At 39.9% G+C, this 12,368-nt stretch overlaps 1 protein-coding gene across 1 annotated transcript in view; it reads right to left on the bottom strand.

Moving 5' to 3' along the window:
• Window positions 1-11,848, bottom strand: part of LOC118431077 (high affinity cGMP-specific 3',5'-cyclic phosphodiesterase 9A-like) — a 38,102-nt gene extending 26,254 nt beyond the window's left edge. The window contains exon 1 of the mRNA XM_035842163.1: window positions 11,581-11,848. Coding sequence (XP_035698056.1) covers window positions 11,581-11,668 — 88 coding nt within the window. The 5' untranslated portion in view covers window positions 11,669-11,848. The remainder of the gene's footprint in view (window positions 1-11,580) is intronic.
• Window positions 11,849-12,368: the final 520 nt, after the last annotated feature.

The following is a 12,368-nucleotide window of genomic DNA, read 5'->3' as shown; positions in this document are numbered from 1 at the left end:
TGCTCTACATTGTTTTCACCAGGAGATGTATAGTCTGAAGAGAACATTGTGTTGTAAACATTAAATGTATCATCTTTAGACATCCAAAATACCTCTTGTTGAAACAAGGCTGATGTTTTGTCATCTTGTGTGATGACAAAATATCAGCCTGAAGATCCAAGGAATGCAAGAGGTGTGTATGTCATCATTAAAATTTGTTATTTGTCATTTCTGACAATGAATATCATTGTAGAAGCTAGTAGTTCTCCAAGCAGAGGGTCTATGAAAATGTAGGTTGGCTTTCTTTCTCAACAGGGTATCGTTTTATCAGCCAGCCGGCCTAATAAAAAAAATGGCATAATAAAATGACCTTAGGCATTATCATAACCATATGGTCTATGACCTCTTATTCTATTACCTGAAAATGCCTAAAACAATTTAAAAAACAAGACAGAGCCAAGCATCTGCTTGGAGAATATTGAAGGAGAAGTGTGGCTACTGTGTACATGTATATGTTGCTTGGAAAGATGTTCCAGGTGCTTGATGTAGGTCCTTGGAAAGGAGCAGGTGATGAGATGGCTCTTAATTTGCATGCACGTTTTCTGACAAGTCTTCTCCTCATACATGTAGGCCTGGTGGTTACATAATTATTAATAGAACAGAGTTGAAATACAATGTACTTCATTCTCACTCACTCCCTCACTCAATAGGTAAAATGGCCAGTGTTGGCTTGCTAATATCACACTTAAGCCTGGCCTTCTGTCTTTTACAATGAGACACACTAAGATTAGTAGAATAAGGAGACTTAAGGCCCGTTTAAGATTGGCTACAGTTTTACAGTGGCATGACAGTTAACCGTCACCAGTCTATAGACGAAATGAGGGTCGTGTGATGATGTTTTCACGGAGAGACTTGCGTCCACCTTCAACCTGGTCCTGTGGCGCTTCAACGGGAGGCCAGTGACGGTTCTACTTGTGTCTAAAGACAAACTGTCACCAGTGACGGTAATAAAATAAGAGGTCATAGACCATATGGTTATCTGTATCTGTATCTATATAGCCGGTATAACCGCCGTTCGGCGTAACACACGAGCTTCGCAGGCGCGCGGCGCGGCAGCAGCTGGTTATATCACACTGAACGACCTGTCACATCTAGCTTTTGCACATCTATCTGCAAGCGTTCTTTAAAACTTTATGATATGCTAATAAGCCCCTAGCAATGAAACATGTTTTTCCTCATTCTTAATTGTTTGTGACATTGTTGTCAAGTGTTCCAAGTGGAATGGCCTGCCAGTGGCTGCTTCTTAGACCAGATCAAAGCTCTTGCACTTCCGCCAGCGCAGCGAGGATGAAAGGTTTCAACTTCAAGCCTGGGTATTGCCCATCTGGCCCTGTACACGCATCAAATCCTCATCCTCTCATTTGTCTGTATATGAAGGAAAATGCAGGCACAAAACACTAAATATCAGACATGAACGATTTCATGTATGAAATGTTGCAAGATGAAAATGAGCGCCGTTTTGATTTGTGCGCAATACTAGCATCCTGTGCCCCATGTGTCCAAAGACAACCGTCACCGTAGCAAAGCATCGCATGGCGGTATACTTTTTTGTGTATAAGTTAATATAGTATGATAAGTATGCCTTAGGGTAGGAACAACATGAAATTTCTAGAAGATAACGTTAGAATTGCTACATTCTGGTCAAATTCTTTTTTCACTTTCATCACCAACTCTATCAATGAAACACAATCCCAAACCTCTGCAATTTGCATCAGACATAAGACCTGCTATTTTTAAGGTAATTAAAAGGGCACTTATGGAAAATTGAGCTCAGCTTTCCCCTTAACCAGCTCATTATAATCCCCTCTTCATGTCACCTAGATGGAAGCTTTAAAGCATGGATGAGCTTTGAACTGACTACAGGAAGAAGCTGAGATGAAAGGAAACTAAGCCTCCAGCCATTGACACAAATACTTGGTGCTACTCAGCTGGTTAATCAAATTTCCCCCTTAGGACTTACATGTCCTGATATACATAGAAGGGCTCGTGCGGCTCTACACGTGCACATCGTGGCGTCAAGTGGACAGGCTAAGCAGACACGATATCAAGAAGTCATACCATCAAAAGTTCAATTTCTGGCATTCCTGGCGTATATTACAGATGTTGCAATGGCTGCGTCCTTGGGAAAGGCACTTACATGTACGAGTAACATTATTCTCCTCACTCCACACAGGTGTACAAGTGGGTACCTGACTTCGGTTGGAGAGGGAAAAAATGGTGGAAGGAGTTGAATACCTTCAAATACCATTCAAACAGTTCCCTCGACACACTGTGGATGACAACACACTGCCCATACGGCCTCAAAAAGGCTTTTACATTAATTTTGTACCTTGATTTATTTTACCTCAAGTACACAAAGGGCTGGTTGAAACCTCCTTGCAGAAAGCAAGCTGAGCTTTATGAGAGTTGAAATAGGCCCAGTTTTGCAATGACAATCAAAGAGAAACTAGTCTCAGGTACCATCAAACCAGTGCAAATGAATATCCGAAGTCTTCAGCAACGAACTGTCACATAGACCAGATTTTATCAGTCACCTTTCTGGTCTTCTAGGCAGGTTTGACTGTACGATGTTACACAAGACAATGAGACCTGCTTCTAGTATTGTCCCTATTGCAGGGTTACCATACCACCCCATATACTACCCTGATTAAATCTCGCTTATAGCAGCCCGCCAAACATCCACGCGGGGAGGGGCCAGTTGCAGCCCTGGACAGCGGAGTTTGTGTTACACAGACTACCCACATACAACTTGTCCTAGATTTAAATGGTTCTTTTCTTGAAATGAAAAAACCAAGTCCTGGGAAAGTTGGCAGACACTCAATTTATCTGTCAACAGGCTGTAAAAGATCTGATAGCAGCTGTTTTGTAATAGGGATGGCACCAGTGCCAGGTTATGTGTAGCTGTGCCTCTAAGGCAAACCATACCATGGTACCAGTATCTCGAATCTTTGTCAGGAAGTGGGACAAACCACCTGTTTATGCCTTTGATTAATAAATGTTGCCAGAAACATAAAGACATCATCCTTAAGTAGCTTTTCAAGTAGTCAATGGTAGTGCAACTTGGCAGAGTGCACATATCTTTAAACTGGGAGAAATGGCTAAGTATTGCGAGAGATTTACATGTTAAAGTGTTTAGTACCTTGTGTGACAGTTTGAACACTCATTGAACACTAGTTACACTGCACTTTGTACATGCAAGCATGCAGTCTGCCTAAACACCCTGAACGACCTCAAACAACCTCAACCTCAAATGGCCGCTCTAATATGCAACTGTACATTGGGGCAACAACCATTTAATTTTATGGTGCTCTCTGGATACATTGTTTTATTATCATTATGAGTAAAAAACGTAGCAAGTTAGGAATTGCTGTTTTTTGTATTTATATATTAATGCATATACAATATATCCAAAGCACCACACAAGGTCGTTGCCCCATTTCAGGTTGTTTGAGGTCATTTGAGGTGTGTAGACAGACCTGCACTCATGTGTACCAGTAAGAAATTCGAAAAGGATGTCGACTGTGTCAGCCATATTACAAAGTACCTTCAGGAAAACCTCACGTTTTGTTTTATGAGAGCTCACAAAGAATTGCAATGAATCTACGGGGCAAACCATGGCCCTTCCTTTGCTGATTTGTCTGTCTCCATGTCTCCTGCATACCTACCCAGGGGGGTGGCAATACCTGACATGTTTGACAAGCAGGTCATCCAGTAAGACTGGTGGAACTAGTCCAGACTTACAAGGAGAAAACTCAACCATTTGGGGAAAAAAGAGGGTCTGTATGGGAGCTCGTGACACTTTAAATGGCAAACTTTAGAAGGGTCAGCAATGCTATTTTGTAAATCTTTCAAAGGATTTGAGTCCATCCTTAGAAGGAGAAAACTCAACCATTTGGGAAAGAGGATCTGTATGGGGGCTCCTGCTGACACTTTAAATGGCAAACTTTAAGGAGGGTCAGCAACGCTATTTTGTTCTTCCAAAGGATTTGAGTCATGGGTGTCCAGCAAAATTTGGCTGTCAGAGCACTGACACCGAAAGGTATTCCGCTGTGACTTTGAGGCAATCTTGCGAACTGGATCATTATAATATGAAGAATTTCTCAAGATTGACGGTATAAAAGTAATTGGGTTTAATTAAAATGACTGATTAACCTTTAAAGCAACCAATTATGCTTCACAAATGATTCCCCCCAAAAGCTGAACATTGAATTGAAAGCTTCACAAGAGAATCATATATTGTATGCCTCAAAGTAGAAGGCATACACAAGATACAGACAGGCTCTACAATGAGAAAACTCATTTAGGACAGTCTAGCTAATGCAGTCACAATTTGCAGTTAACACCAGTTTTTATTTCAATTTCTAAGGCAAACACTGTTGTGATGTGGTACTTCTTCAACCTTCATGTTCAATAAATACTACTCCTTCAAAAAAAGTCCCTTTTTTCAAAAACAACCATTGGCTTTGTAACCTAAGCTCTTGAGCCTATAATGCTCATGAATGTGTCTGAAAGTGTAACCAATTCCTTTGAATATACTAATTACTAGATAGAGACTTTTATATTGGATAAAAACAGTTAACTGATCACCTAATGTATTTGTTTTTAAGGGACATTGAGCGATGCTGTTACAAACCAGGGTGGTTCTATTTTGGTTGTCACAGTACGAGTGAACGTTGACCTCTGTCTGCTTGTTGTGGCATCAGGCATCAGTGGATACCATGACACCGAAAACAAAGGAGGAGGCACGACTTTTTGTTGTGCTGTTATTCAAGTAACAACTAACAGGACGAAGGTGAAGACAGAAGTCAAGGACAAGAAATCCACAGAAGCTATTCATGGTGCAAATTTCCAGTTAGGTGTAATGTAAATTTTAATTGAAAGTTCATTTGCCAATAAGTCCATGCCAAAGCCTACGGTATGATAGAATCATTGGAAACAAAGATGGAGAATGTTTGGAATTGTTGTAAAAACACCCTTCTTTGTGTTGGCTATACCTAGACAAGTTGACTTCTTAACTTCTGTTTTTGGAAGCAGGGAAGATGAATAGCTCTACTACTTCAACAGAATGTTGCATCGGCCATATATGTGTGTTTATGATATACATGTATGATACAACATTTTACAAGCTGTATAAATCCCAAGTACTGGCACATATACCAAGTGTGCTACACTATGGGACAGGATCCTGATGACTTCATTGAATTCTGTGATCATATCGGACTTTCATATCAGATATCCTAAATTTTGTCATTACCGATTGTTCCTGCAACCTGTTACTACTCATATCTTGGGGTCAATTATATTGATTATTTGATACATACACTTTCAATTGTGCTGGTGTCGTAATTAGCTAAGAAGCTGCACTGAAAGGACTGGACCAATTAGCGATAAGCCCATTTTACCCATAGTGTAGACACATTTGCTTGGCTTACCAGATAACCATTAAGGTAGCCTGGATAAGCATTAAGGTAACTATACCATCAAGAGCTTGCTGCTATCTCTATGGTGCTGGGAGTGTAGTTTGTCTGCCCAGTTCATTAGCGCACGACATAGAATGTTTACAAAGTTGACTTAAGTTACAGCGCTTTGGAGGCTAACCAGAGGAAAAGAAAGAAAACATACTGTCACCAACTACAACTAGGATATGGCATTATGACTTGAAAGCCATTATTTTCAGTTCATACACTTAAGTCCCTTATTGGTTTGTTAAGTGACACTTCTTTAATAGAGTGTGACAATCAATGTCATGCTTTCCAGCGTGCAAAATACCCACTTGCACACTTGCACATTGCAACCACTTTTTGCTTGGTGCAACTTACTTCTAAGCTCAGGTTGCACAGGGTGCAACTTAGATTTTGAGCCTCAGAACTCTATTTTGTTGTCAATTTACTTGATTTTTAGTTTGAAACAAACAAGCTTATAAGTAAATGATAGTAAAAGGTTATGTATTTTTTTCCAGAAATTAGTGAATTGTAGGTGGTGCAACTTGAAATTCAGTTGTGCAACCTAGTTTTTGCCCCAGGTTGCACAGTGTGCAACCTGGCTCAGAAAAGTATTTTGTACACTGCTTTCTCAAATGTGCTGAACCACTTCTACTTGCATGGCTACATGTACCTGTAACTGGTATGTAGCTATTGGTACACGTAATTAGTTTTACATGAGGACACTTGATCCTCCTGCTATTGAGCTGAACATATTTACACGTACATACAATAGTGTGTAACAAAGGCAGCCGGACATGCACCAAAATCAAAGTAAGGTCTACGTGTCAACTTTGGGGTACCACAGTTAACATTGTTAGACCTATAATTGACAATCCTATTACAGGGTCTATTCTTAGGACTGAAACGCTTTGAGTGTACACTGAAAGTGTAAGGAAACTGAAAAAGAGCCATGTTCCCCTGCCAAGTTAGAATCTAAGCTTGAAGAAGTGCCAAGTTCCTCTGCCAAGTTGAAATCTAGATAGACTTATGACAACAATTAGTTTTACATAGCTGCTCTTTTGATAATCGTATATGAAGTGCACATTCAATCAGTGTGTCTGGGGCGCTGCTATGTACTTGACATGTGCACACAGAAAGTGTTACAATTTCAAATATGTTCTCATGCAGTTATTGTAGCTTATAATATGTCTACTACATGTATGTTGGCATCTTCCAATAAAAGACTAGGGGATTGGTTGCATCATAGTGCTGTCTTGCACATGTATTCTTTCAGTAAAATGTACATGATATGTATGTTCAAGTCATAAAAAGGCAACATTTACTTATAACACTCAGAAATAACAGTATTATTCAATGAACAAAGATGCGTGTATGAAATATGAAATACAAACCCTTCTTATATAATTGAACATCAAATATGGCAAACAATGCTCTTGATTCCAGGTTATCAAGTGAATTTTTGCTCATGACATCGTAGTAAACACAGTGGCTGATTCCAAACCTGGCACCATGACTTGCAAAAGAAAAATACTTTTTGACATGCAGAAAAGCAAACATTGTGCAAACATATATACAGTACAAACTGTGATCATGCCCTGTTGGGCTTCTCAAATTTCAAAAGAACACTGGCAAATCGCAGTTCCAGGTTCCAAACCAGCTGCCGTTTCTATGACGTGACACGGGTGGGAATCACGCGTGACATGACGGAACTGCATATTTTGTACAAAAGCCTTAAGTTTGTTCACTGAATAATACTTGTGATTGTTTCTTGTTAATAGGTGCAAACAGGTGTCATTTGTGACATTAGTCATTAGCAATTCAAAGTAAACTTTGTTGACACTCAATCATGTTTTTTTCTTGCCATATAATTGATAAAACCTGAGATGTAAATCTTTCATTGACTAAGGCCACACCAATTTTATTTGTTTCTCGGATTATTTCAGAAAAAAATTGGGTCGGTCGAAAAAAATTTTTTTTAAAACTTTTCAAATAGTCGGGGGTAGGAGAGATCAGACAGAAAAACCTAAACTTTCAACATTTAGAGGGTCCCTGGTAGCAAAGTCCAAAGTTTGAAGAAAAATGATAAACGTACCGTCCAAAATAGGCACGTACAGCTACTAAAATTTGAGGCCCATAGACATAGTTAATTTGAGAAAGGAGAGGCAGTGAAATTTTGTCAACATGAGGTGTGGCCATCAATTTGAAAAGTTTTTGTGTGTTTTTTTTTTTTCAAATCGGACAAAAAAGGGTCGAGAAATCTGAGAAGCAGCAAATAAAATTGGTGTGGCCTAATCTAAAAATAGAACTGTTGACTAAAATAGTAAAAAGTAAATTTTGAAACTTTGCCTTCCCGTGTAATTATTTCATAAGAACTTAGCCCACAAGAAAACATAGTTAGAACTGTGAGATGAAGTCAAGGGGCAGACTAGAAAGCATTCCTCCTTACAAAAACAACACACAGGCACAAGCACTTAACAACATGTTTGTCAAAGCTATGTGGTAGCACATGTGTAGTGTATCAAACAGGAGTGTGTGCATGAAATTTAAGGGGTGTTAAGCTGGGGGGGCTGAGGTTAACATTACTCTTCAGGGCTCGAAATACTTTTTTCTGCATACCAGTGCATAACACTGAAAATTACCTGCACCAGACAGATTTTACCTGCACCACTCTGAATTTAGGAAGTATGGATCATAGTAAAATTGTTCAGAAACCATTGCTATTTTTCCTTTTATACTTTATACGTGATTACAGTCACTAAAGCTAATAGCAATCTATATACACCTACATTATATGACATCTATGTAAGCGTATTTCGTGGACGCCACTGTATAAAACCCAGTAACGCTAGTTCACCTTTATCCGTGGGGTAACCTATATTCGTTGCTTTTCAAAACAGCACATTTAGGGATATCAAGTCGATGGACGGTTGTTTCAGATTGTAATCATTTCAAAATATAGCAGTTTGAACTCACATTTCGTCCGCATGATAGCCCTCAATACGTTGCTGTTGAAAACAACGGATATAGGTTACCCCGCGGATAAAGACAAACGAGCGTTACATGAACCGGTGCAGGCTAGGTGCAGGTAGACATCAGAAATACCTGCACAGCTCTCATTTTACCTGCACTGACCTGCATAATTGGTATTTCGAGCCCTGCTCTTCTTACCTCCCTATGAATTAGTAGACCAAAACAACTGGGCTTGTGACTGTGTTTGTAATAACTTCACTGGTGGCCTCAGGCAAGGTGAATGTCTGAGGTAGAAATATTTTAAGATATGCGAGTGCATGTCCAACTGTAACCCCAATACTGACTTTGTCCTTGTTGTTGTCCTGACAGCATAGCTGACTGTTCTTGTACTTTTGTAGTTGTAGGGTTTTGCAAGGGAAAGGCGAAGCACACTATCATCGCATCACTTGGGTGAAAATAAGTCCCTCAGCTAAGATGGAGGTCCCCTATTTGAGGACAGTACCCACACCTTGAGCAATCTCAAGAACCCACCACACTTTAGTATAGCCTACTAGTATAGAGGTCCGTCCTGGTAGGAGTGGATCACATAAATCTGTCTGGATGTTCTGCAGCTTGTACTGTTCAGTTCAAACCTGGCGTTTATGCCACAAGGCAAGTCACCAGTCATATAATACAAACATTAAGGGAGGAAACGACAATCCTACGATCAAGTCAGTAAAGCCTTGAGTTCTGAATGGCAGATTTTTGCTGACTTTAATCACAGCATGTCGCTGTCAAATAGTGTCAGTCATCAAGTCATGCTAATGTTTGTGACAGGTGACTAGTGGGGTACAGGTAAGGGAAATACTGCCTAACAATAACATGTGTAAGTTTTTACTAGTATAACATCAGAAATATACATGTTTTAAGAACACAGCTGTCACCAGGACCCATTCCTTCATCCCAGAACACTTTGCTTATGGTGACAAAATAAAATTTCACCCTGTCTGTTCGAAAAATCTGAACTCCATGAAAGGAAAATGGATTTTTGACATAATTGCATATCACCCTTGCCACCCCCAAAAGACATTGATATGGAAATATCGAATGGGGCAAACAAAAATGTACGGCTTTAGACAGCCATGGTGTAGTGTCTAGCTTCCATAAGGTCTAAATTACCAGATTGCAGTTTAGAAATTAACATTAAGTTTATGTATTGTACATCTATAGTATTGTAGTCTCCATTGTCATTTACATTTGTAGTTCCTTTGCGTAGAGTCTATACAGACTGTCTGACAGTGTGTGTCGTGAGTGTGTAGTTCAGAAATCCAGGAATTCTACTTTCTAGACTAAAATTTGGTCAGGTTTTTAGTCCAAGCTGTTGTATGACAACCGACAGGTGCATATATAAACCTAAAGACTTTCCAGTCCTTTAGAAACCCTCATTAATCCATGATTTAGAAAATACAAAAGGTTGACGCATTTGGTTATCCTTCTGATCGGGCCTACCTTTGGTTTTCCTTTGTACAAAGATCAAAAGCGACATCAGAGAACTGATGAATAACAATGTTGTGTCATGACGCAAACCGGAGTTAATGAAATTCTCGCACTGCCCCTCCAGTGATATCCTACAAAGCAAGCTACAGTCAGTATAATTTCATGATCGAAAAGGTTTTACCTATGAGGAATTCAGAAGGATATTGAAATTAAGGGCAATTATATATACAAATGTATTTCCTACAGCAATAGATAAAAAATTCTATCTTTAGGATTAGGTGAATGTAAGGCCCAATATGTTGCTATTAGTATATGGTGGGCTTTACAGGTACTGGGCGGCTATTCAGAAAGATTGGTCTTCAATTCGAAGAAAGGCTAAATGTAACCTTAGAATACAACTACAAAGATGGAACTAGAACTACAAAGATGGGCATGGAAAAATAAATGGGAAGTGTCAATGTTTTCCACACTTTAATGACTGGAATTTTTTTGCCAAGAAAAGTTTTCTCTTGCACTATTGACAAGATGTTCCCGTCATTAAGTTAATATAACTTTTTTCCCTTTATCCAGAACATATCATAGCAATCAAGCCTCTTCTGTTCTATCCAAATTTATGACGAGGACAGAAAGACTTGAGAGCTATAATACGTCTGTATTACTATACCAGGCTACTTGTGAATGACCCAACCCTTATCTAAGTTCTTACCCTAACCAAGGAGGTTCAACCTCCTTGCCCATCAAGATGATCCTGTTAACGGTGCAAAAATAAAACTTATTGACATTCCTGAGCAATAGTGATCGAGTACGGAATGGTTAACGTTGTACATACTAAATGAAACAAATTTGTCTGCGCACTTCTGGACTGCCCCGCCTTTTCCTGTCAATAACCCATGGTAATACAGGATATTTCTGTCAGTGTCTACCAATCCACACCACCCACACCACCATTGTTTCTGGACAGCCCCTTTAATATGCAGGCTTCAGCAGTGTGAAGTCTGCCATGCCGACATCGATTCACAATCCAGAAAAACACCTTCAAAAATCGATATCTGAGCGGCATCACAGTGTCTGCTAAGTGGTGTGTCTTTGCACGGGCCTCTTTAGAACTTACAAGTGTGATGTGATAGCTGTGTGTGTCCTTGGAGACGAAACGAGCAACTACTATCCTGCAGTTTCTGTTTGCTTACGTAGCATATAATCAGACGAAACAACACCACCACGCTTCAAATCTGTATCAACAACCTAAATTAGTCTAGGATATTATGCCTACTTGGCGTTCTAAAAGAGAACTTGTTTTAGGTAAACTACAATTTTATATATTCGATTGTATATCGAAGTTAAATTATGTTTTGTTTAGAATGTTTAAGAAAACACAAGAGCACGCTAAGGTATTTTGTGCGGACGCAAGACGTTAGTTTCTGAGGACCGTTAGAACAAGGTTAAAAAACCTCCTTGGTTAGAATAAAATCTCGGTTTGTTGTGCAATCGCTGTGACATGACAACTCATCTTTACGTCATACCTGCCGTAAGGTACCCCCTTCTTACGAACTAGATCAAACACCGACATCAAACAAATCAACGAAGCAACAAACAAAACGATCCTTGCTAGTAGTAGCTAAAACGTTGTCCCCGCCCGGCCTCTTTCACGTACCTCGAACGTCTTCAAGCTCGGAATCGCTTCGGAACTCCGCCTGCTCGGGGCGCCCGCCCACCGTGAAATAGATCACCTTCGTCGCCATGTCTCATCACCCTTATCCTCGATCAGAGGCTTTCTTGGCGAGCATCGTAGAGGTGTTGTAGGCTCCTTAAAATGTTGAACTGTTACGCCAAGCAGGTCACAGCTGCGAGGGTCCCACAGCTTGTGCAAACTTCGCAAGGACGGTGTTGTGTGATTGTTCCTTACGGTCACGTGCTCTGTGGGCGTGTCCACTGTGCGAATAGGGGTGTTCACCTGAAAGCGACGACTGACGGCAGCAATGATAACTACAGATTGCAACTGTTCGAGCAACTGGATATGATTTTGGAAATGGTCTAACGTTTCTGACAGCAACCACTATCTTTCGTTTGAGGCGATCGTGTTTGTCTTCAGCTATCAATTCATATGGTGCAAAAACCTTTTGTTCAACAAGATCGCCTCACTGTCACTGTGGCGTTTTCTAAAACCATAACCAGTTGCTTAATTGATTGTACTATTGGGCATATCTTATCAACTGGGTGTCTATCTTTCATTGAAATCAACTACAGTTGTTTGAAAGGACACATTTGAAGCATGCATGATGTAGTGTCACTGTCTTGGTTTATGTTTAAACAAAGCTATCAGGGAAAGGTTGTCCTCCTTTACCTAGCCACCAATTATATGCCACCATATTTTTCAAATTAGCAGATGTAACATTATATCTATGTATCTAGGTCAATATGTTTGCAGTGCTATACTGTATA

Source organism: Branchiostoma floridae, chromosome 14 (genome assembly GCF_000003815.2).
Source record: "Branchiostoma floridae strain S238N-H82 chromosome 14, Bfl_VNyyK, whole genome shotgun sequence".
Taxonomy (NCBI): Eukaryota; Metazoa; Chordata; class Leptocardii; order Amphioxiformes; family Branchiostomatidae; genus Branchiostoma; species Branchiostoma floridae.
Note: the sequence above shows the minus strand (reverse complement) of the source record. Positions and strands in the feature narration are given on the sequence as shown.